This window comes from Prunus persica, chromosome G7, assembly GCF_000346465.2.
Source record: "Prunus persica cultivar Lovell chromosome G7, Prunus_persica_NCBIv2, whole genome shotgun sequence".
In the NCBI taxonomy this organism is placed as follows: domain Eukaryota; kingdom Viridiplantae; phylum Streptophyta; class Magnoliopsida; order Rosales; family Rosaceae; genus Prunus; species Prunus persica.
In genome coordinates this window covers 382,653-408,822 of record NC_034015.1, presented here as the reverse complement: position 1 = coordinate 408,822, position 26,170 = coordinate 382,653, and the positions used below count along the sequence as shown (strand labels likewise).

At 36.9% G+C, this 26,170-nt stretch overlaps 4 protein-coding genes across 4 annotated transcripts; 2 read left to right on the top strand and 2 right to left on the bottom strand.

Annotated features, from left to right (window-relative positions):
* On the top strand, positions 5,221–8,037 carry LOC18771269 (ADP-glucose phosphorylase). The gene is made up of 3 exons (XM_007202247.2): positions 5,221–5,859; positions 6,423–6,713; positions 7,475–8,037. The coding sequence occupies exons 1-3, from the start codon at positions 5,371–5,373 to the stop codon at positions 7,739–7,741; spliced, it is 1,047 nt and encodes a 348-aa protein (XP_007202309.1). The 5' UTR covers positions 5,221–5,370; the 3' UTR covers positions 7,742–8,037.
* On the top strand, positions 8,691–10,938 carry LOC18769384 (protein NDH-DEPENDENT CYCLIC ELECTRON FLOW 5). The gene is made up of 3 exons (XM_020568245.1): positions 8,691–9,381; positions 9,979–10,464; positions 10,568–10,938. Exons 1-3 carry the CDS (start codon positions 8,830–8,832, stop codon positions 10,760–10,762), a joined length of 1,233 nt encoding a protein of 410 aa, XP_020423834.1. The 5' UTR covers positions 8,691–8,829; the 3' UTR covers positions 10,763–10,938.
* LOC18770313 lies at positions 10,999–14,612 on the bottom strand. Its single transcript, XM_007203328.2, has 3 exons — positions 14,330–14,612; positions 12,493–13,837; positions 10,999–11,801 (listed from the first exon to the last, which is right to left on the bottom strand). The coding sequence occupies exons 2-3, from the start codon at positions 13,828–13,830 to the stop codon at positions 11,304–11,306; spliced, it is 1,836 nt and encodes a 611-aa protein (XP_007203390.1). The 5' UTR covers positions 13,831–13,837; positions 14,330–14,612; the 3' UTR covers positions 10,999–11,303.
* LOC18770423 (STOREKEEPER protein) lies at positions 23,295–25,950 on the bottom strand. Its single transcript, XM_020568224.1, has 3 exons — positions 25,662–25,950; positions 24,996–25,037; positions 23,295–24,177 (listed from the first exon to the last, which is right to left on the bottom strand). Exons 1-3 carry the CDS (start codon positions 25,948–25,950, stop codon positions 23,471–23,473), a joined length of 1,038 nt encoding a protein of 345 aa, XP_020423813.1. The 3' UTR covers positions 23,295–23,470.

Below are 26,170 nucleotides of genomic sequence, written 5' to 3'. Positions count from 1 at the left end.
TTGGTTGATTTACCCACACATAGCGTTGGATTTTCCGGCGTCTGTGCTCACTTGGATACTGGCACGTGGCGTTGGATTATTCAGGCGTGTGGTAAAGGATCCGAACATTTTGATTACTGTTACTTTACTACACGTGGTGTAGGACTCTCCGGCATGTAGCAAAGTAACGGGGAGAGGAAAAGGGATTATTATACTATATTGGGAAAAAGAGAGTAATGTTTAAAGAATTAGGCTTAGCGTATTGTGATTTAATTAAAAAGGAAAACATGATCCTAAAATTAACTTGTTGATATTACTGAAAATAATTGTATATTATCTGGTTCGTGACTATTGATCGAAGAACTATGTGTGGCTTAATTCCTCAGTAAGGATACGTAGGTAGCCTGGGGTCTCACCCCTTGGTTGTGACATGGTGGAAACCTATTTTAGATTGATGAATGATTGTGGAATGAGTCTTTACAACTACCTCTGACTGTACATGCAGAGGTTTGGAAATTTTAAATTGCGTTTTGACAGATTGAAAATTTTGGTTAAGTCCGTTTATCAGGGGAGGCTCTTCGAAATTTCGGCAAAAAGTCTCAACCCTTTCCTCCTTTGATTTGGAAGAGAGGCTAGGATGTTAGTAAGTGGGCCCGACATCGGTTGGATGTTGGAAAAACCACAGGATCCATCACGAATTTCAAAGAATTCGAGCGGGTCCTGTCATGCATATCGAGCAATTACCAACTGGAATCTGTATCTATCAATCAACATATACATAAAAAGTTTTAAAACGATTTTATATGGATTAAGCCCATCTATTAAGTAGCCCCGTAGTTGTTCGATCACTTGATTTAAAGAAAGATCCTTTTCGCCCACGAGAAGATAATGAAGAATTACTTGGTCCTGAAGTACCATACCTTAGTTCAATTGGACTTTTAATGTATCTTGCAAATCGTACACGACCTGATATAGCTTTTTCTTTCAATTTATTAGTAAGGTATAGCTCTGTACCAACTAACAGACATTGGAATGGTGTTAAACATATACTACAGTATCTTTGTAGAACAACTGACATGGGTTTATTTTATCCAAAAGGGTCAAAATCTCAAATAGTTGGCTATGCTGATGCTGGTTATCTTTCTAATCCACATAAAGCTAGATCACAAACAGGGTATGTGTTCACTTGTGGTGGTGCTGCTATATCATGGCGATCTGTAAAGCAAACATTAGCCGTCGCTTCTTCAAACCATTCTGAAATATTAGCATTGCATGAAGCAAGCCGGGAATGTATATGGCTGAGATCTATGATACAACATATTCAAGAAACAAGTGGGTCATCTTCAATAAAAAATTCTCCAACATTACTATATGAAGATAACGCTGCTTGTATTGCTCAAATCACAAATAGATACATCAAAGGTGACAGAACCAAGCACATTTCCTCAAAAATTTTCTACACGGATGAACTTAAGAAGAATGGTGACAGATGTTCAACAAATACAATCCATCAACAACTTTGTAGATTTATTCACTAAAGCACTACAGCACTAAAGCACTTCTAACTACAACATTCAAAAAGATAGTCAACAATATTTGAATGTGTCAACTCAAGGATCTTTTGCCAGCATCAGGGGGAGCGTGTCATAATTGAGACCCTCACACTATCCTCTTTTTCCTTCGTTCTGATTTTTATCCCACTAGATTTTTTCGGGCAAGATTTTAATGAGGCAGTGTCACACATTCTATATTACACATAGATATGTACTTTTTTCCCTTCGCCTATGTTTGTCCCACCGGGTTTTACTGGCAAGGTTTTAACGAGGTATACTCTATGCATGGTGGACATCCAAGGGGGAGTGTTGTAACCTCAAAGGTTATGATTGCCCACCATAAGTCCACTGTAATTCCCCCATTATACCCATCATTATAGGCTTGTAACCTATGCACTAACTACCATATTTATCATTGATTATTATATTTTGTAACCCACTAAAGATGGTGATGTATTCTTATGCCTATAAATAGTAGGCACTAAAGATGAATAAGATACTTGAGCATTGAGCTATTGAGAACTACTCTTACCTTCATATACTTTCTCTATTCACTTTTACAACAAAGTTGAATTTTTTAATGTTTATTTCTCTTTTTATTTTTATATGCTTGCCCAAACTATTAAAATTTTTACCTAAAACAGAAATATAAAGTGAGCATAAATAGATCAGTGTGTTCACAGAAGTTTACCTATAAAATTACGGTTAGGCATTATAAATCGTAAACCAGTTGTAGGGGCCTTTTTCTTTCGGCAGCTGTAAATGGGCTGGGCTGCCGTAAAGGGCAGATTGATGAAATTGTCCCCTTTGTCTGAATTCGAAAATCAAGCCCCAAAAATGTTTCGAAAGGGCAATAGAGCCTTAGGAAGCCTCTTGGTTACCTTCACCAACCAGAACTTACAGATGATTTCTTAATGCTTATAGATAAATTTTCTAGCTTGGCATGAGAGGCTTGTGGCATGGAAGCAAAATCAACATGAGTTTAGCACTGAAGAGAAAATTATGCTTTCTTGGGGAAAAAAAGGGGTGTTAAGGTAAGAAATGGGAGGTTTGCAAGAAGATTTGGCTGAGAAGAGATAAAGGAAGAACAAGTTCTTCCTGCAGCTTGACAGAGATTCTGAAAGTGGTCTGCCAGAAGAGGAAAATGGAGAATAAGGATGAATAGTGCACGAAATTGTTGGGTTTTGCAGGCAAGAGAGGAAGCTTGCTCTCTGGATGTGCGTTGGTTTCGTTGGGTAGAAGAGGCCTCATTTTATAGCCGCTGAAAACCATCCTTTCCCAAGAAAGCCTAATGGTTTCTACCCAATTTGGCCAAGCTTTTCCCTTTCTTTCTCCTATCCTCCCTTAACTTTTCCTATCTTGGTGAAATTTCCTCTACTTATTTGCATAAAATCAGGAATTTTAGGAGCTCAAGGTCCCTTTCCCGCAGCTGCCCTAGTGATGAATTCTCATTTTTAGATATCTCATTTTCTCCCTTTCCTTTCCTCCTTTATGGTCAGATATGGTGAATGAAAGAGCTTGGTATACATGCTGATTCGAAGGGTGGCTCCTTACGCTCCAATATCTTTTAGTTCTTTAAATGTTTTGCTTGAAAACTTGTTCCTTCCCTCCCAGCAGCCCACGTGGTCTTCCAAGCTCCTCCATGGCTTTGTCTTTCAGCCAAATGCTGGAGCCTTTGGTGCCCCTTACCTCTAATTTGTATGGGCTTTCTAAGATGGCAAGTCAACCTACCAAACAAATGGGCTAATCTCACCAAGTTTTGGGCTATATTGGTTAATTTTAGTGGACCATTTTGGTTGGGTTATTTTGGTTGGGCTATTTTGGTTGGGTTATTTTTCCTTTTGTGCTCACCCACATGTTTGGCTCTAAGAAATGGGTTTAGGTTCCGAGGCTCCCAAGTGACCCGGAACCTCTATTTCTCGGCACCTCAATGGGCCTCATGACAACCTATTACCATCCATACCACAACCCACTCAAGCAAACCCAAGGTATTTGAGTGGCTTGGGCCCACTTAGGCTTGTAGCATGGTTGGGTGTGACATAGCGATTTTCCGCTTGGCATGGCACGTTGCTTGGCATGTTTTTTAATTATATGCTTGATGGGATAATTAGCATGAATTTGTAGAACTAACGCATTTTTATAATCTTAATCTTGATTCCTAGCATGACGGATTATTTTTTTGGCATGGCACGTGGAGTGTGACTTGTGCGTGGCAAATCTTTGTGTGCTCCAAATTGGGTCTTTTCTGAATAATGTATCGTTTCGGGCCAGGAATTTATTCAGGCCCGATTGTGGATTTCTTAGGTCTCAACAATAGACAAATTAGCCGAACCAGTCAACTTGGTTTTTTATTTGGTCAATTGGGCCCGACTTGCGGTTTGAGAATTAACGAATTGCCGATTCATTTGAACTGAATTGATCCTCTTAAAATTGCAAAATTGTTAAGCCAATGGGAGTCAAACCTTAACGTCTTAGGTGAAGGCATGTCTACAAACCACTGAAGTAGCACATTCTCTTGTGATTTATTTGTGTAATCAATGTATTTAATGAATTTCTAGTTAGTGATTTAAAAAAATATATATTATTGAAGTGCTAGACTTTAACCCTAACACATCTATGTGTCACGCTTTCTCTTATCTCTATATGCACGCCACCATCTTCGTCTCCACATGCCACACCTCCATCTTCATCTCCCCAAGCCACGCCTCAATCTTCATTTTCTCAGGCCACGCCTCCATTCTCTTCTCTATATTTTCTCTCCTTCTCTGTCTTTCTCATCCATCTCTCTATGTTCCTCGCCACTTTCTCCCTTCTATCTGTATATCCACCTCCAGATCTAATCGAAGCCAATATAGATCTCGGTGTTGCCACCGAACTGGTTGTTCGATTAACTAGCGTTGCCAGTTTCTCCTCTCGTTGGTTCGTCGTTGGCTTTCAAAAACTCAATACCAAGGAGTCCGATTCTATGTTTGGTGAGCCCTTCACGACATGGTTCGGTTTGGTTGACCAACACTATACAGAATTCTTAACCATTTTGCTAACGGAGGGGCTTGGGTGAAAAGTTTTCATGAGTTCATGTATGAGTTTGTAGGGTCTTTAAAGTTCGGGTATGAATTTGAAATGGCCCCTAAAATTCAGGGGGTTTTATGCAGTTGATCCAAATAAATATTATTTTACGGAATTTATTTTTTCAAGTTCAAATTTTTGTAAAAATAAATCACAATGGACTAAACTAAAATTCACTTTTAGAAAAGTTAGCAGAAAGAAAGGGTTTTATCATGAATGGTCCTTAAGCTTTTAAAAAGTCTTCATTTAAGTCCTTCAACCTTCAGATCAATCATTTTGGTCCTTAATGTTTTGCACACATCAATTTGGTCCCTCTCTTCGCATTTTGTCAAAATATTCATTAAATCTCACGCATTTTGCCTAACAAGAGTATCTGCTTTTCTTGATGAGATCCAAATGTAAAACCCTAAATGAAGAAAAGATTACCTAAAATGAGATATATTTTGATGAAAATGCATTTTAAAAGTTGGTCACATGATAATATGTGACAGAATTCAACGAATGTTTTGTCAAAAAACCAAATTAATGTGTATACCAAAAGATGAATGACCACATTTATTGACCCGAGAGTTTAAGGTATAAAATAAGGAAATTTTAAAATTTCAGCAACCATTTATGATAAAAACTCCAAAATTTTTAAAGTTAAAACACTTTTTAGACAATTACCAAAGCTAGGGTTAGGGAAAAAAAAGTTGTTTATGATCCCAAAATTTGAATTTATATGGGGGTGACCTATAATAATAATAATACGTCTGATTGATTAAAGAAGAGAATGGCATCATCATCTTCATCAGACTCTTCAGCTCCTCAAACCCCACAACTCAGAAAAGACTCCGTGACAAACCGGTGGGTGATATTCTCACCCGCCCGAGCCAAGCGACCTTCAGACTTCAAATCCAAGTCCCCTGTCAATCCCAACCAACAACACCAACAACAATGTCCCTTCTGCATCGGCCACGAGCACGAGTGTGCTCCCGAGATCTTCCGGGTCCCGCCGGACAACCCGGACTGGAAACTCCGGGTAATCCAGAACCTCTACCCCGCGCTCAGCAGAGACATCCCTGCTGCTGAAGAAGGAAATAACTCGGATTCGGGTCGGGTTGTGGTGAATGGGTTTGGGTTCCACGACGTAGTGATTGAGACCCCTGTTCATTCGGTTCAGCTTTCTGATTTGTCCCCGAGAGAGATCGGTGAGGTTCTTGTTACGTATACGAGGAGGATCAAGCAGCTTATGAGCTACGATTCCATCAAATACGTCCAGGTGTTTTTTGGCGTTTGGCCTTACATTTTGTACAATTTTGAGTTTATATTTGTTTCTTTTCGATAATTCAATTTGGAAATTTGGGTGCTTGAATTGGTTTTAAATGAATTTTTTATATGGTCGGCAATTTATAGTTTAACATTTGAAATTGGAGAATGGGATATATGAGTTGTATGTAATTGGAAAAATTCATGCACAAGCTCAAATGGATAGAGCGCCTGTTATTTTATTGGAAATACTATAAACGAGGAATTATGTTGTCATTGGATTTGCCTCTGTTAATCTTAACTTGAAGATGGCTTGTGTTTTAAGAATCATGAGCTTCTTGCTTAGTGAGATATGAGGCATGATCAGTTTCGTTTTCGAAATTACCGTTCTGCTTAGTAAAATATTCAAAATCAGGCATATGGAAGCTTGATTTGGAAATGTCTGTATCCAGAAAACGTTTAAGTTAAATGGTATTGTATGCATTTTCTGAAGTCCATTTCCTCTACAAAATCTCTTACTTTCTCCTTACCGTGTCAGATTTCCATTTAAGCTGATTTTTTGTTAATTCGTTGAAGGTGTTTAAGAACCACGGTGCTTCAGCTGGGGCATCAATGAGTCACTCTCACAGTCAGATAATGGCTCTTCCAGTTGTTCCTCCTGCTGTTGCTACCCGACTTGGCAGTATGAAGGAGTATTTTGATCAGACTGGGAAATGTAGTGTCTGTGAATCTAACTCAAAGGATCTACTGATTGATGTTTCAGCCCATTTCATTTCAATTGTACCTTTTGCTGCTACATTTCCATTTGAGATGTGGATCATTCCTCTGGATCACTCTTCTCATTTCCATGAGCTAGATAGCGAGAAGGTAATTGTCTATGTTTTAGAAACTAACATGTTGACGTATGAACTGATTTTGCTTCTACTTTGGTAAGATATTATGTTGTTTATTTTGAAATGCTACTTGAAACATACGTAATTAATTTCCATATTTGGATTTAATGAAATACATTGGTTTTCATTTTTGTCAAAAAGGAAAATTAAAGTATAAGTTTTGTGTGATGATCACTTAAAATATGCTATTTTCATATCCCAATGTGAATGAATTTTTAGGTAGGATTCTTGTTTGCAAAATTTATATGCACAATATGGCCAAATTATGAAAAAGAAACATACTGTGTGAGTAGGAATTGAAAAACACCATTGGGAGTTGCTTCCAGTATTATGGTAGACTTTAATAGGGGCTTATATAAAGCATGAATCCTTAGGGTTAACGACTCTGTCTTTGACTAGAAAAACTGAGAAATAATGATTTTATGGCAGCCTAAGAAATTAGCTCTTCATGTGCCATAGGGTTATCATCAACAGATTTTTAGCTTGCATGGTTGAAAATAGCACAGAGAATTCTGCATATCGAGTATTGTGGTACTGTATTTTTGACAAAATATTCTCAGCTTGTATGCTTAACATCTGTGTGTCGAATCATAAGAATAAATATCACACTCAAAAACAAGTTTCTAAATATTTCTTTCAGTGTCGTAGATGGTACATTCATCTTATCTGATGCAAATATGTGCCCATTTAGATACCTATGATTGCTTGCCTGAGACTTTATGTGCGACTTTGCAGGCAGTTGAACTTGGAGGGATCCTAAAACTCGTGCTCAGGAAGATGTCTTTGCAGTTGAACAATCCACCGTTTAATTTCATGGTTCAGACTTCTCCACTTGGGGATAATGCTTCACAGTTACTTTACTCCCATTGGTTCATGCAGATAGTTCCTCAATTAAGTGTTGTTGCTGGGTTTGAAATGGGAACTGGGTGTTACATAAACCCAGTCTTCCCAGAGGATGCTGCAAAAGTTTTGAGGGAAGTAAAAGTTTCACCTTCGGAGTGAAGCAATGAAAATTACTGGGAATTTTATGCTTCTAAAAATAAAAATTTGAAAATTGAGAACATTACTAATTTGTATGAGAAAACCAATGTGTTTCTATATTGGTAGAGTTTCTTCATTTTCCCCCTGAATATTTGTATAGTTCATAGAATCTCTCCTCTATGTGTAGGGAAGAAGGGTGGGGTGAAGTTCTCATCATGTGACGGTAGCTTGTACTTTTCACTTTCAGTCGTTACATGTGACCTTGATGCACAAACTTTTTTCTTATTTTTTAAGTTTATTTTCTATTTTAATTGCTAGGGGAGTTCAAGGTATGATCAAACACATTGATAGTTTTTTGTTTTAAAAAAAATAATATGGTGATCAAATGTATACTACTGTATGGTAAGGATGGGTTGGGCAGGAGGAGAAGGGAGAGGGGGAGTAGGGGCTGATGGGTGGTGTATCAGCGTTTCTAACATATCTTTTTACGGATGTGATGGTGGAGTTTAAAGTGAGACGCAAAATATCAAGGGCAAGCTGGGTTATTTTAACTTCCGGAGGACAATATGATATTTGACCATATATTTGGTGACTAGGAGATTGGATTGGAAATGATAAGTATACTTCATTAATATTATTGGTGTCCCGTGTTCATATCTTGGCTTCATCGTTTTGAGTTCAGGTCAAGGGGTATGAGTAGAGGGATTATGTAGCCTATCTTTTTGGTAGAAAAAGTTTTCTTATAAAAATACACATAATAGGATTATAGTGGGATTATTTTTTATCCTATTCACATTCATTTTTTTAGCACCACATACGCTTTGAATTAAACTAATAAATCCTACGGTACCCACCAAACGAGAACCATAATGAAGTATATGAATTGTCTTGTAGCAAAAATATCGCAAGCAGCTCCACTAGTCACATTATCCATTTGCATCCTCATATCGTTATATACTCTCGCAAGCAAAGCCAATAATGATATGTGGACCCTCGCACCCCCTGAAAGCACAGACAAAAAAACCAATAAAGTGTGGAATGGTTCTGGAAAATGGCAATTAGAAATCCTAGGAAGAGAGAATTTTTTCACAAATTAACTGAAAGAAAGCATGAGCATGGCTTTCAGTCCATTTTTGTTACCCAATTTCAGTCCTTTGTCCACTGCTAGTGCTAAACACATAGATTCTTCTTCTTACCCTTCTTCTCTACCCTCTTTCAGTTTCTTGCAGCTCTACAAAACTAACAGCAACAAGACAGAATTCCCAGTTCCAAAAGTGGCTTCAATCCCATACCAACCCATCAATGTGGACTACTTGGAAGAAGAGTTCAGTGGCCATGGAGTGATATTCAAAGGCATTGGTGACAGCTGTGTGGCCAAGATGGAACTGGAGAATGGTAGTAAAGCCATCATGATGCTGCCAAGTGGCTTAATCACTTCCTACAAGGCTTCCATGTGGCATGGCGGCACGGTTGAATTGCTGCAGGCTTCAGTCTCTGAGTCAGAGGAGAAGAATGAAGGTGCTGCTGCTGCTGCTGGTGTTGCCATTCAAGGAGGGGTGTCTTTAGCCTTTGATTGTGTAAGTGAGGATGAACAAGTTTCATGGTCTCCAACAAATTGGGCTCTTCATGACATTAGAGGAAATCCTCAGCAAGAGATTCAGGTTGGTTTTTACTTGCTTTCCTCACAACCAAGGAACCTATCAGAACAAACTGAATTTTATTTTATTTTTATTTTACACCAGTTGCAAACTTATTTACACTGTAGATAATTCTAGAGAGGTTTACAGAGCAAAATAGAAAAATGCAGTCAAGTGATCAATATATTAGAGCAGGATGTCATTGAATGCCATACATAGTTGCTAGAAACTAAGTAATAGAGTGAGACAAAGTTCAACAAAAGGGAAAATAGTCAGGTGGCTACATGAATTTGGCAAGACAATGTACAAAGCTTAGTAGGTCAAACTGTTTTTATAGTTAAACTCTAGTTTCCTAATTTGTGTTACCAGCAGTAGAAATAAGGAAGGCTACTGCTAACATTCACATGTGCACTCACTGAAGGGCATTTGCAAAGTCTAAAACACTTTTTTCCATTATAATTAAAATCGAAAAGACTAATCAAACAATGAATTTATTTCAGGCTTGAAGTTTCCGATACCGTTGTAGTCAGATTCTGTCTTGTTTATGTTTTGACTTGTTCATTGATGATGCATAGGATTTTAAGCCAATTCTTAGAGAAAACCATTAAACTGAGAACGCAGGTACAACTGATTAGCACTGATTCAGAGGACAAGGTTGAAATCAAATACGTTATCACCCTGAAAGAAGACGTCTTGGTCTCAGAGCTTGTGGTCTCTAACTCTAAATCTTCATCCCTCCAACTAACTGGGTCTATTTTAAGTCATCTGACAGTGAGCTCACCAGATGCAACTTATGCAGTTGGTTTGGAACGATCAGATTTCTTTAGCAGGTTGCCCATTTTGTCAAGTTTCGGGATAATCCCTCCCGACTTTGGCCTAAAAAATGAATCTCAGATCAGCAAACTATGGCAGCAAATGGCACAAAAAACATTTATGCCTGTCTGGGGTCCAAAGACTCAAAACGATGATGGCAATGAAGCAGAGAGAAACCAAAGAGAAAATGAAGAAGAAATGGAGGGTGAAGAAGATGACAACTACAAGCATTTAAGAGACCAAATGAGTCGAATATACACCAGCGCGCCTACCGACTTCACAATCATTGACAGGGTACTTGGAAAAACTAATTAAATTCTGAATTCTCATACACATTCTGCACTCTCAACAATTGACACTCTTTTTCTTTTATTAAAATTTTGGCTTTGTGGAACAGGGTAGAAGAAACTCTGTCATAGTAGGAAGAGATGGGTTTGATGAACTATACATGTTCAGTCCTGGCTCAAGTCATGAAGACTATGGCAAATATTCATATATATGCGTCGGCCAATCAGCGGTTCTCAAGCCAGTAATTGTGGGTCCTAATGAATCATGGAGGGGTGGACAGCGCTTATACAACCCAAATCTTTAAGTTTTCATAGCATGACTCTGCTCTCATCTTCTAAGCTTTGGTGTAACCACAGACAGAATATAACTTTCATGTTATGAGATTGTGTGCAGAAGATAAAGCAGCTCTTGATTATGTTGATGAGAAATTTTTCCAATCTATCAAACAAACAAAAATACCACATAAGGTTGTTACAACTACAAGTGGAGCAATTTCTGTAGTTCACCGTATTTAAAAGACGTTTTTTTCCCCCTTTCAGATATTAAATACCCTTCTGAAGACATTGCATGCCACAAAGTACATACCAAGATATGTGCTTTGTCTTAAAAATAACAATATCAAAAGCAGTAAACGATAAACATTTCCTCAAGAACACAAATTCTTTTGATTCTTTTGATTCTTTTGATTCTTTTCAATACATTGAACATCCACGTCTAGTTGTGATGGTAAAATTCTAGTGTTACAAAAGATACAAAGAGACTCTCTTGTCTACCATTGCCTACTTCATCAAAAGAATTTGATACATCAAATTGAGTAACGACGTTGGAAGAAGAGAACGAGCACATTAAGTTGGAACAAGATAATAACCTTCATGCCCTTCACCTTGATCATTAATCCACAGTAGTGGCATAGCTACTGCAAGTAGTGCGAACGAAAGTCCACACAACAATTTCACAGCAACCTTTCGACGGGCACTTTTTATGCCAGAGATTGGAACTTCTGTTTCATTTTCTGGAACAACCTCCTGAGACGCCTGCAAATCAGCATCCACGGGAATGCCATCTGTTGATGATACCGATTCAGGGCCACCTTGAAACTGCTCATCACCAGCATAGAAGCTCCCATTCTCTCTGCATTCATAGTTCACACCATGTGAATAGCCTTCTTGGTCGTATCTGGCATTTGGGCTCCAATCAAATTCGCTCATGGATAAACTTCTAAATCTTCTAGCTCGTTTCTCAGAGGACTTAGAGTAGACATTACTTGGATCCTGAAGAGAGTGAAAAAGCCTCCTCGGAGTGTTGAAGATGATGTTGTCAACATTGATGGGAGTGTGTGACCTCTGAATCACCAACGAGGCATCCCAAGATTGGCAACACACAAGAAAATCATAAAATTGGCAAATTTAAATAAAAGTTAAGCTTCAGTAGATAGACAGCATAAGTAAGCACAACACCATTGTCAGGCTGTAAAGCAATCATTGGCCTAACAACTTAAGCTTTCTGCGGATAATGGTAATCAACCAGTTTTACCATGGAAGAACAGGAGATTCCGAATTTGAACCTCTGCAATTATATCCTTCCAATATAAATTGAATTTCACTTGTTGGCCTCTACTGTTGAAGAGAGAACCACATGTGAGGGGGGATGTTAGAACATAAAACAAGTATTGGTTCACATCCTGAGCTTAAGGTTTTGGGATATTGATAAAACAACAAATTTATCAACTAACACGCAATACCATCTCACTATCAGTAGCCTTAATTTTCCAGAACACAAATTTTTGAAGTAGAGATAATGTGCCAAAGAATCAGACATACGAAAGGCTTTTTGGGCTATCTGTACTATTTTTACAATCCAGCAAGCAGTTTATTTACCTTCTTTCCCTCATTAATTTCACGCTTTCAGGTTAATTTTTGACCTAAATCCAAAAACTAGTTGAGTAACTACTTCTACCACCATCACAATCAAACCATTAACAGCAGTTTCTCTCCACATCAGAAACACAGAATAAATTGTACAGGTGTAACTTACCAGAGGACTGGTTGTGGTGCTTCTTGATGCTCCATTCCTAGGATTTCTTTGCAGGAACCCTGCAAATTCCTCTGTGCAATCTCCTTCGCATTTGATGAATTCATTATTCCCAGAGTTCTCTGGATATCCATTCGAGTACGCACTACCCCGAGCAATTTCTGAGAACAAGCCATCCTTGAGAGACACATCAACTACTCCATTCTCACGACTCCAAAGCTTCCGGTTTACACTCCTACAATCATAAATTGAATTTTGAGAAGCCTGACTCATTGAAATAGGTGACTCAACCAATGATTCATATTCAACAAAGGAATCAAGGGTCTGTGACTCGGGTGACGTTGATGCAGGAGATTGATCACCAGCACTTGATAGGTTTCTCCTCCTGCTGTGGCCTCTCCTAATAAAATTTGACCCACAGACAGAACCAGGACCTTTTTCAAGTTTTGAGCCTTTATCTGCGCCTATTCTCCTTGCAGTTTGCAGAGCTTCAAAGGCAGCCCCTTTAACATAAGCCATCTGATCAGATTGACACTTCTCCATTTCTTCAATTATCAACTCAAGCTCAGAGAGAATGCTCCAAGGATCTAAGCATCTCATCAAGAAATTCACCATTTGAATAGCTGACAACCGCTTCTGAGAATTCCCTTCCACTACACCAGCATTCAATATCCGCAGTCCTGCTTGTATCAACAACCTAGCATATGGTTCAACAATTGTAGCATTACGTTTTGCAAGAGCCATAACCAGACCCATGTGTGCATTTGTCTGAGTGGACTTCTCCTCCAAAGCACCAGAAACATTCTGGCATACCCTATTAACCATCTCATCTGCAGCAAAACGCCAATTATCCGAATCAATAAGAGCCTTTAAGCAAAGTGCAGCTCCAGAAGTCAAGCTCTCTTGAGAACCCAAGAGAGAATCCGACAGAGGATTGCAGAGTGAATGAATAATGTTCCTTTTCTTGTCTTCAGGGGTGGTTGGGTCAATCCCATATCTAGCAATAGCTGGGACCACCTTTGAGCAGGCTTGTTGAAGAGGGAAAGACCCTGCACTTGAAGCCAAGGTCTTGATTATGGTGGCCATGATGCTGTTTATCAGAGGTACTATCTTGACACCATGAACACGAGCAAGAACTTCATATAGTGAAATAGTGCATTCTCCCGACAAAGAACCAGTTTCTTTAGTTTGAGAAACTTGGGCAAGAAACATTGGGATTGCCTTGGAATCCAATTCTTTCACATAGGATTTCAGTGCTTTCATTGCTGATCTACGACTATCAGCATCTTTATCAAGATTTTCCAATTCACGCCTTAGTATTGGGCTTAAACTCCTCCCCATTGTTGGCCTGCATCCAATTCAAGAAAAGGGTTAATTGAAAATGGTTTCGTGAGTTGGGTATTTCAATTTGCAAGACCAACACAGAATGAAACATACAATCCATGAAAGTCCAAGACTTTGAGATGTATTGAACTTCCCCAAGTCCCAAGCAATGAAGAAATATGAGGTTTTGAGCTTTAGCAAGACAACAACATCAAATGTCAAAACTTGTCTGCATCTCCAAGTCCTAAATGTCGAAAATCCAATATTGAAGACGAAAGTTCGTTTCTTTGCTCACTTTTACATAGAAACCAAATACTCATTTGATGCGAAAACGGAAAAAGATATATCTTTCTATATATTTTCTGGGCCAAAGCGGCAAAATAACTCAAAATAGAAAACGGGTATCATTTCAGAATTCACATTAATCAACATTAAACATCAAAATACAAAATAGAAAAACGAAGAGCCAAAATTCAAGAACAAAGGACTGCTTTTAACATCAAGAACTGAGAAATACCAGTAGTATGGACTATGGAAGACCTTCAGAGCTCTCTCCTGCTCCTAGGGTTAGAGCTGTGCTTTTTGATCCTGCGCTGAAACAAAGGCTTTTGAAGGCCAGAGATGGTAACTCAGAGAAGAGAGAGAGAGAGAGAGAGAGTGAGTTGGTATTTGTGTTTGGGTTTGTGCGTTGAATTCATAATTAGCGTCTATTTAGGGCTGTCTTGATGAGCTTTCTTTTTCTGGCAGTACCCAGAGTTTCAAATCTTCCTTGTGAATTCCACCGCTCTCCCTTTTGCAGTGGATCCCAAAATGGTATCCTCTTGGACGAAAATGCCCCTCTTCTTATTAGTGTGAATATTTGAATGACCAACACAGAATGAAACATACAATTTTGAAGGAAACTATCTATATCCATGAGACCATATGGAAGGAAAAAGTATGAATAAAATAAGTACATCTTTAATCGATAATTTTGAAAAATATAAATGAAAATTTTAGCCTTTATTTATTTATTTTTTATATATAATAATATGTGAAAAATACATGTATAATACGTGAATTTTTTTTGTATTATTCAAAATTTTGTAAAAAATATGTGTATTAAATATGAAGATACGTACATACATACGTGTATTATATGTCTAATTAAAAAAATGTAAGTATTTTTTAAAATACTTACGTACGTCTATAGTATAATACGAGTATTATAGGAGGAAAATGCTAACAACTAACAAGCCATGAGACAAAATAAAACTCACATTTTTTACTCAACAAAGTTATTTGTTCTTCTTTATGGAACGCCAATTTAAAACCGATAAATAAAGAGTAGATGACCTTGTTAAGCAACAAATGTGGATTTTATTTTGTCTCTTGGGTGGATGAGCTAAGTTTTGATGAAAATATTCTCTTTTTTTGTTGTTGTCAAACTGCGGAATTTATTGAATTGAAGAATCAAAGTTTACATCTCTTGCTAAAATATTAGAGAGCCATACTGGGCGGGATGAATCCCAGCTAAATGAAAATATTCTTTTAAAGTTTGTCACATGTTGACGCACAAACAGTTTTAATGAATGCATTAAAAAAAATCAATTTTAATGAAAAGCAATAATATGGACTAAATTGATTTGTGAACAAAAGAATAAACATCATATTGATTGGTTTGGAACTTTAAGGAATTTTTAAGAACAAATTCAAGGATTTTTTTCGATAAAAATTCATTAAAAATAATTAATACGAAAAGACAGTTGTTAGGGGTAAGTTTGGAATGAAGATTGCTAATTTTTCAACACATTAAATACTTAGTTTTGTTTAAGAAGAAGATTTCATTCGTAAGCTAAAATAGACATATAAAGATTGGCATGAATATAATAGCCTCATTAAAATCTTTTTTTAGGAGAACAACTAAAATTGTATTTAAGGTCATTATCTCCCATTCTTTATGGGAAGTTCTCACATATTCCTTAACTTAAGGTTGTAATGAGGTTCCTAGTAGGGTATAGCTTAGTTGGTTGAGCTCTTCTGCCTCCATCCATGTAGGTAAAGGTTCGAAACCCCTAGACAATCAATGAATATTTGTGTAAAATCTCCCTCCACTAATCACTTGAACTTATAAATAAATAAAACATGTTGTCATGAGGTTGTTCATTGTATTGTTCAATTTTCTCTCTCTCGTGACATTGTCATTTTACGGGTTACACAACCTCCTGAATTTAATCATAGTGTTCTTATTGATTGTAACTCTTTTTAATTATTAATACAATATCATCCTTAAGAAATGATATAATTTAGGGCTTCTTAGATCTAGGTCTAAAACGATTAGTTGTCATTAGGCTAAGTCCTTGTCGTTTTGGTTTTAGATGCAGGTCCTTGACTTTCATTACTTTTTTTGTTGTATCCATTTTACCCTTTGAGGTAAATAAGGAAACACATTGAAAATCCAATTTAATGCATTATTTCGTTGTAATTGAATTTCAAATTTTAAAAGGTTATCTATTATAGACGTCCCTAAATTTGGCCCCTAGTTGCAATTGGGTCCGTGAACTTTTTTTTGGGGTAATTACATCTATTAACTTGATAAATAGTTCCAATTGGGTCTTACCGTCCAACTCTGTCAATTTATCTATCAAAGTGAGAGGGTAAAAGCGTCCTTTCGGGTTATTCATCCATCATTGACCCCAACTCCACCTTCTTCATCCATCATCAACCCTACCAATCCCACCTCCATCTTCACAAATTTACAATACAAATCCATATCAAACAATTTGTGATTGGTAGAAACGACATAAAAGAATTTAACCCCAAAAAGAGAAAAAACCATGTTATGAATTCAAAGGTCTATGAAATCTGTAGAACCCATTTGTGCACTGACAATTCCTATAAGCCTCACTGCTCTGAAACCCAACCTGACAACACAAACACACCGCCTGAGCCACCACCGTTGTTTGCACTGTCCCAAAGCGAAAGAGGAGGAATGGGCTGCGAGAGAGAAGGAGAGACAAAGCGAATGAGAGAGGAATTTGGAATGACGCTTTTTCCTCTGCAATTTTCATCCAAAACCTGTTCGCGCTAAAACTAAACAAATAGAGATAGGACTAACTTACAGGTGGTGTGGAGGGTTTGGACCCGAGGAGCCTTCGGTCCTTGGAGTCCTTTCTCGAGGCGCAATGATGGATTCGGCCTGAGGAAAAGAATGGCAAGTGAGGTCAAAAGCACTGGTGTAGTGCCGGCCGAAGACCCTCTAATGCCAAAGTTAGTGGCTAAGAGCAATTTTCATTGACAGTATGAAAGCACAAGTTAGTAAACAGTCTTACCTTTTTGGTTGGGCCAAGGGGCTTTATTTATAGAGGGTGTTGGTGATCACTTAACACTTATTTTCGATGTGGGACTCGTGGGGGAGTTTTCGACGGTCGACACGTGCCCTGACAGGTCTTGGCGGGAGTTCTGAGGTTATCTTTGCAGAATTGGCCGTGCGTTTTGACTGGTCGTTCGATATCAGGTGCTGAAGATCTATCCAAGGGAGTCGATCGGGAGCACTTGCCATTTGACGAACATGTATGAATCGGTGGTGTATGCTGATTACCTATTCGGCATGGCTCACAAGGTTAGTCTTAGGCTCGTTCACTTTCCACGTGTCATGATGTAAGTGGGGGGTCAAATATGGTACAAACAAAACCTAATTCTGTGATTGCATTTGGTATGATTCAGAAACGATAAACGATTTTTATCATCTGCATTTTCTTGGAAGCTTTGTTTTTTCGGAAATGTAATCTGATTGTTTCTGCACAAAGCAGAGCATAGCAAATTGATGGAAGGTTTTCACAACAACTCGAAAATGGTGAAACTGCTCGAAGGAAACTTGGAGAATGTGGACCTCAACTCGCCATTGTTCAGGTACTTGTGCGCTCAATCTTAGTCAGTTGCAAATGGACGCCTTGAAGCAGCGTCGTCGCCACCTCTCATCGTTCTTGCCTTTGGAGAATCTAATGGAGAGGTCACAGCCTTCAATAGTGTATAGAACGTCGGCGAGAAGGGGTGTAGAGGGAGGAGATTCTGGTCATGGACGGTGTTTCAGTCACCGGAAGAGGAAGGAGCTCAAGGTCTGCTTCTGATCTGTTGTCATCTTCTTCTTCTTTGAATTCTTCGAGGAAGATTCTGTACAAGATCGACCTTTGCAGGTCCTAGGAGGATTTTGGAAGCTGGCTCTACAACTCCAAAGGCCAGGAAGAGACAGAGAGGGATTTGGATTTTTATTTTTTATTTTAAAGTTTATTTATTTATTTTTCACTTTTTTTAGTTTTTTAAAATTTAAAATATTTTAATTAAAATGGACGATTTTAGCCCTCAAATTAACAGCCAAATTGACAGAAGGACTCAATTGGAACGAATGAGAGAGTTGGATGACCTAATTGCCTCAAAAAAAAGTTCGGAGACCTAATTGCAACTGGGAGCCAAGTTCAGGAATGTCTACAGTAGATAACCCAAATTTAAAATATGAATTCTTTTCTTGTGAATTTTTACCTAATATATGGATAAAATACAATTTAATCAATAAAAGTAAAGACTCACATATTATACTAATCGATGAGATAAACACCCGCATGAAATTATGTACCTATGCATCAGCTAAACACCCAAATATTGAAAACACAAAATGTTATACTTATCAAGTTGATTCGTGGTGTTTAAGCATAACAACAAATAAAAAATTTGACCTTTTTATGTACCTAATATATAGGTACTATGAGCTAATGTGCTTTATATTAATATATAGGTAAAATTTTCTAATGTACTTGGTTACTAGGTAAATATAAGATTATGTACCTAATTACTAGGTAAATGTGAGATTATGTACATAACTTACAAGATAAATATATGATTGTACGTCATTATTGGGGGAAGTATGAGATAATATATAATCTACCTGACATATAGGTATGTTGTTATTTTCAATATACCTTTTTTTTGTTTCTTCAATTTACCTAATAAAAATGTCGTAAACAATAAGAAAGAAAGCCAACCATTTTTTTGGGTTAAAAGAAGAAAAAAAAGACAACATTAATATACCAAATCATGGATGCAATGAAAAGAAGGGAAAAAAAAAGGCAGCATAATTAATATACCAAAATCATTATGGTCATAAGCACTTAATTTGTTAATTATGATCATAAACAATTCTTTCCTGTAATTATCACATAAATTACAATTACCCGATTCAAGACTTAAGAGGCAACATTGGAACAAAAAATGATTTTAAAAAATAATAATAAAATATTACATTAGAAAATATTTTAAAAGGAATGTAATCTTATATGGCACAAAAGTCAAAAGATTTGTATCAAAGTCGCCAAATTCGATGATTAAACCCAACTTCTCAATAAAAATTTAGATCTATATTAATTTTTCTATATAATTTATTCGTTTCTAGACACATGGATGAATTTGTCCAAAGTTAAAAATAAGCATATATATTTAGTGAGGTCACCCAACATCCAAGGAAGATGGAACCATGAAAGTGCTATGGGTAATTTGGTCAACCTCATTCTCCCATCTAAATTTTTTTTGGGGGGAAAGCCTTGTTTGTTTCAAAAAATACTCGGCGGGTGAAATGGTTGGTTTCCCGCTCTGCTATTTTCTTCTAAAATATTTGAAGGCAGACAAAACAAAACGGCTCAGGTTTCAAAATGACCAAAACATCCCCCCAATTTGGTCTTCTTGTGCCTTGGAGGAAAGCAGACTCTGGGGCCCATCCACCAATCCAAACTTGGAAGAGTAAAATTGCTTCCGTGGCTAAAATCCGTGGCTCATAAACTGAGCACTAAATATAAGAGCCATCCATTTGCCATCGCAAACAATAAGGGGATGTAAGAGCAGATACAATTCATTTGAATAGTGGTTGTTTTTGCAAAAAGTAATGTGTGTTTTCACATATTATCATGACAAAGGGCAAATACTATTTACTTTTAGTCTTTTATTTTATTTTTGGGTTATTGATCCTAATGGCCCCCTAACTATTGCTCAAGTATCATTTTGGTCTATGTACTAAATTTTTCATTTGAATCATCCTTCAACTCTTTTTTTTGTATCAAGAAGTTCCTACCGTTAAAGTCTGTCAAATATTCCATTAAATTGAGTGACAAAAAAGTAAACTATTATTTAAAAAAAGGTTAATGACTAAAATGGTCCCCCAACTATTGCTCCAGTATCATTTTGGTTCACCAACTAAAATTTTCATTTGAACCGTCCTTCAACTCGTTTTTTTTGTATCAAGATGGTCCTACCGTCAAAGTCCGTCAATTTTACTGTTATTTATTTTTGTATTTATCTAATTTTAAATTTTTTAATTAATTTAAACTATAGAGAAAAATATTATTACTTTTTAAGTCCATATCTACAAAAAAAAAAGCCATGTTGGTGGTGAGATTCAATTTTTTCAATTTTAAAATTAGGTACAAGTTCCTATAATGGTTTTCTTTAATTTTTAATTATTGTTTACTCTTTTAAAAAATTTATTATTTTATTTTTATATTTATGTGATTTTAATTAATTTAAACAATAGAGAATTTTTTATTATTAATTGTTAGGTCAGTCTCACCGGAAAAAAAGAGTCATGTGACTGGTGAGATTCAATTTTTTAAAATTTTATAAGTTTTATAAGAGTTTCCTTTAATTTTTAATTACATATTACTATTTTAATTCTTAGAGACTTTAACGATAGGACCATCTTGATACAAAAAAAAGAGTTGAAGGACGGTTCAAATGAAAAATTTAGTTGGTGGACCAAAATGATACATGGGCAATAGTCGGGGGACCATTGGAAACAATAACCCTTTATTTTTTTACCTAAACAATTAATTTGGAGAATATTTTCAGTTGCCACGTGTCTTTTTTATTATATAAAATTCTCATCTCATATTTCGGATAAGATTTTCTGATTAAATTTTTAGATTAAATTTTCGGTTGCCACGTGTCCATATTTATTATAAAATTCACATATTAAATTTCAGATAAAATTTTTGTATAAGATTTTTAGTTCCCAGATATCCATATTTATTATAAAATTCACATCTCACTCATCATACAATTAAATACCTACTCACTCATCATACAATTGAAATACTCCTGGTCCTCATAGTCCGACACAATCGAGTACAAGGGCGACTCGATCATTGGCCGAGGCGGTTCCATCGGATCACTAAGTGGGGGACTATTTTCCTTTAGAGGACGTAATAGTGCCATTATTTCAGACACAGAATGCACAACTGGAACCGACTGCGGGCATTGTTCACTTGAGGAGCCATGTGTAATGGTTTTACTTTTTTTTTTTTTTGCCTTGAATAATCTATTAAAAATAAATAAATTGGAAATGTAAGAAATTATAAAAAAGAATGACATTAAATTGAATAAAACGGCAATTAATTTTTTAGCTTGTCTCCAAGATTTTGACCTCTTCGATCATTTACGACCCTCCGGCTTCGATGGAAGATGCCATGAGATGGTGAATAAAAATGAAAATTGGAAGTGATGAAAATGTTGTGTAGAAAGTGAAAAATAATAGAAGGAGAAGAAATTGTATGAGGATTTGGTGTTGAAAGTAAAGAAGAATGGCAGATATTTATAGAAAAAAAGTTCAAAATTTTTTGGTAAATTTTTAAAAAAAATTCGAATTTTTTTTCACATTTTTTATGCCAAAAAAAAAGCCCAACCGCTGGATTTGAAAAAAAAAACTATCGGAGCGACTAGAACGCACCTCGTGGCATGTTACCGTTGGCTGACGTCAGCGCGAGGTAATTCAAAATTTTTTTTAATGTTGGTGTGTGCATTGCAAAAATTTAGAATTACCGCATTGACGTCAGTAACCTTTGGGCTCAACCTCAGGCTGGTTTCGCCTGCAGGCTGCCCCAGTCTCGTGAGACCCATGCCTTGCCCAGGCTCCTTTGGCCCGCTGGAACATGCAACCTGGGCTCGGGCCCTGTCCTGCCAAGGCTGAGGTTTATTGCTGGAAATGCTCTTACGGACTTGATGGTATGGGTCAAATGAGACGCGAAATAACAATCAATATGGTAAAATGGATCACTTTAATTTCTAAAGAACAATATAAAATTTAACCATATTTTCAAAGAGCACTAGTATAATTAAGCCTAATATATAAACTGATAGAAAAGAGTAACCTTCTTAACATCACACTACAAAAAAAAAGTCAGCAATAGTTACCCTTTTTTTGGGTGACTATTGGCAGCAACAGTCACCTTTGTTGGTGAGTAAGCCCTATAATAATGCTCAAGTAACGCATTTTTGGCTGGTGATATATGAAGGTGTGACTATTGTCCTTTCTCACGATTCTAACAGCTTCGTGACAAATTTTAGTTGACTGTCAACTGCCTTTGAAGTGCATGAGATCCATAACACGTTGAATCAATTTTAGCCTTATATTTTAATATATTTAAAGTTTTATTTAAATCTTTATTTGTGTATTAAATTTTTATTTGATATATTTATTTTTCTGTTTTTATTTGGTGTATTTCTTCCTTTTCATTTTCCAGTAAAGGTGGGAGTTATTGTTATATATATTTATATTAAGTAAATTTAGGTTATAGCCAAAAAAAAAAAATTCACTTTTGGAAAAAGTCAAAGTTTTTTTTAAAAAAAGACAGAAAAACCTTTCAACTTTCAAACCAAAGACATACAAATGTAAAGGATTCCTTAGAAAATCCAAAAATAAATAAGAACAATTTTGTCCATTTTAGCTTCTTTTAAAAAATGTTATGAGTTGTAATATTTTATTGTGAACTTAAAAATGTATTGGAAACTTAAAAGTATTTTGGAAACTTGAAAAAATGTATTGGGAACTTATTATGAGTTGTAATATTTAATTCAACAGTCACCAAAGCAGATAATTACTCACCAACAAAACCTATCAACTTCAAAGTAAAGTTGTTCGAAAGAAATAGATACATGTAAGAATCTGAGCTAACGAAATCGATACATGCAAAAAATTTCATGACTATTCTATTGCTAACATTTGATGTTGCAGCTGATGCTAAAAAACTTGTAAAATTACTGTACATATGCATTCTATTGAGAAAGAAGCACTTAAAAGGACTTGCATTTTCATTCTCACAGGCAACTCTCTCTGCACAAAGAAAGTATCTGATCCCAGCCCTTCTTTTTCCCTCCACTCAAAAAACCCATCTTTGGAATTACTTTAGCTTCTGTGGGCTACTCAAAATCTGATCCTTTCTTGGCTTGGCATTGTTTATCTCCACCTGCTTTCATATCCTCTCATTTGGAAACATGAATTTCCAGAGATTGTATATCCATAACAACATTTAACTTCAATTTCTGCTGTCCAATAAGCAGCATAACCATGGATCACAATCAGATAAGTTAGAGGGATACATAAGCAGAACACAGAATTATGCAAAGGTAGAAATTGTGGGAAAAGAGAGCCACTAACAGGAAAGAAAATGATGAATACGAGATGAGATCAACAAAAATTGAAAATCCTTCTTTCGTTTCATTTTTCTCTCAAAAACACAAGTATCAGATTCTTAATGGGTCACACAGAGCACCCATATTTCCTTTGAAACACAACAAAATTCAAAATTCATTCAAAATACGATCTTCTTGCCTTGCTATACATGCACACAGTCATATGACTTCACTTCAATGCCTCCAGAATCAACTTAGCCAACTCACCCCTTCTAATAACAAGCTCCAATTCAGCAACATGCAGCTTCTTCCACTCCTCCTTCAACTCAGCTCGCTTGGGTTCTCCAATCAACTCCAAGCAACCCTCCAGCAACGTCAGCTCTCTCAAACCCGCACACGTCTCATTACACTTGTACTGTTCAGACAACCCACCGAGCGCAAATAACCCTTCGCTGCTGCCCCATACCTTCTTAGACAAGTCAAAAACCCATAGCTCATGAGGCTTAACAGGATTATACTTCTTCCCTTTGGACACATCGGTCTCATACTTCTTCTTGAGCCTACGAATCTTATCTTGCAATTGGGTCTTGTTCACATCGGCCTTCAGTGATTTCTTCATAAAATCATGAAACGCAAACATATCAGCATTTGGGTGCACCCCTTGCTTGGTATAGTAATCAATCATGCCTTCCAAGATCGTAATCTCATCATCATCGCTCCAAATCCTCTGCAGCAGGAGCAACTTCTTCAAGTCGTCTCCACCGGCCTTCTTCGTTTCCTCTCTGGCCTGGTCCGGCTCCTCATCCAACTCTGGGATCTTCTTCTTCTTGGGCCTCTTGGAATCCTTGGGGTCGCTCTCGCTTGGCCGCTTCGACCTAGCTCTTGCCGCCGGTGTTGTAGTAGCCGAGGCCAATTTCTTGATAGGATTTTTAGAACCTGCGCAAGAGGGTTAAAATCACTGAAAATACTTGCAATAATACAAGGTAATTATAGTATAAGTGCTCATGCAAGGTCGTTGTCCCCAAAGATTGTTTGATTAATTTGTAATTAAACTAACTCTTAATTAATAACTAAAATAGATTTTATCAAAGATTTGAAGTCTACGAATTTGAAAAGTTTAACAGTAAAAGAAATCTGAAAGTTGGGAAATAACAACAGTAAAGAAGAAAAACGTTTTCTTTTTAAAGACAAACAATAGAGAAAACTAGGTTTTAGCCATCACCGTCACAATCCTATGCAATTCTATCAATTACTTATGAATTTTCACATATATGCTTTGAAGGTTAGGTTTTCCTAATGCATATTTTCCATGTGATGTTCAAGCGAAAATATATATCTAACATGCAATCCGTCTGTGATGTTCATATCAAATATAAACATGCAAGACTCATTAAGCTTTGTGAAAACCCTTTGAAAAACCATGCAACCTTTAAGAGCGTGATGTTCGCCTTAACTGAACTTACAACTATTAATCACAAGAAGCCATCCTCAATTTGAGGGTGATGTTCCAACATAAATTGCATCAAATTACTTGTCTACATATCCTAATGGTGATCAATCATTAAAATAGATAGATAGTTTTAAACGCAATGATTAATAATTCAAAGCAAACATGCATCCATTCATAAGCAAATTAATAAAATTACATATACATGCTAAGACTTATGGCCTCGCCCTAGCAATTTGAATTAGTTACACATACTCATAATTAAAATCAAAGATAATATCATTCGAATGAATAGGAATAAAAATACCTGAAAGTTGCAACACTCCAAAACCGTAGCAATTGCTCTCCACTTTCAAGAGCCAAAAAGAAGTCCCCTAAAATTCACGTGAGAGAATCTGCCACAATCTGGTCAGCCATATTTTGGCCTCAAATCTCCTCCAAATCTGGCCCAAGATAGCTCGTTTTAAAGATAAAAATATTCTGAACACTTCTCCAGAAGGCCACGAACCCATTCGAGGTCATCTTGGGCTCAAAAAACGCAATAATAGCCCAAAACGTCACTATTCCAATACTACGCACTGCTCCTAATTTTATTGCCAGAAAATAATCGCTTGGTAGAAAAATTTGAAAATTTGATACAATCAAGTTAGTGACTCACGTACATCCTCCAACTGGAATTACTCCAAAACTCGTCCAGTTGATTATGTTTTGCTCCAGAGGAAGTTGAAAGTCCAATATAAAAAATATAATTCAAAGTATCAAAATTCTTCCAAAATATTAACAAAAATATACTAAGAATAAGGTTAAATATATAATATAAAATCGACTCATCACTCTCACTTGGCTGCTTCGACCCGGCTTTTGCCGCCGACGTAGTAGTAGCCGAGGCATTCGATCTGGGCTTCTTGGTCTTGGGTGTCTCTTCCATAGCCGAGTCTGGTTTCTTCTTATAGTAAGTGCAGCCTTCAGAGACTCGGATCCGGATTCTTCCTCTTCTTCTCTGTCAACTTCTTCTTCAGACGAGGCTTCCACTTTTCGGACCCAGGGGATGAAGACTGCGGCACCGTAGCCAAGTCCGGATTCTTCGGTTGTGGTTTCTTCTCATCAACAGGAGTGGGTGCTCCTTTTGGCTCAGGTTCCTCAGACTTGGATTCGGGCTGGGATTCGGATTCTTCCTCTTCTTCTCTGTCTACTTCTTCTTCGGATGAGGCTTCCACTTCTTCCGGAGGCTCATCCTGAGGAGATGTGTGGTTGGGTGCCATTGGAGAGATCCTGAAGGGATTCCACAACCCCATTCAAAATTTCTTAGGCTTGCGAAATTACGGTTTGCGAATTGGGTTTGTGTGCGCGAAGGGAGTTCAACTTTCCTGTGACCAAACTCCTTGTGCCCACCGACCTTCTTATTCTTTTGAAACGTGTCTTTTACTTACCCAAAACTTAACTCTATTAAGTCTCAATTTCTATCAAAATAATAATTAAAAT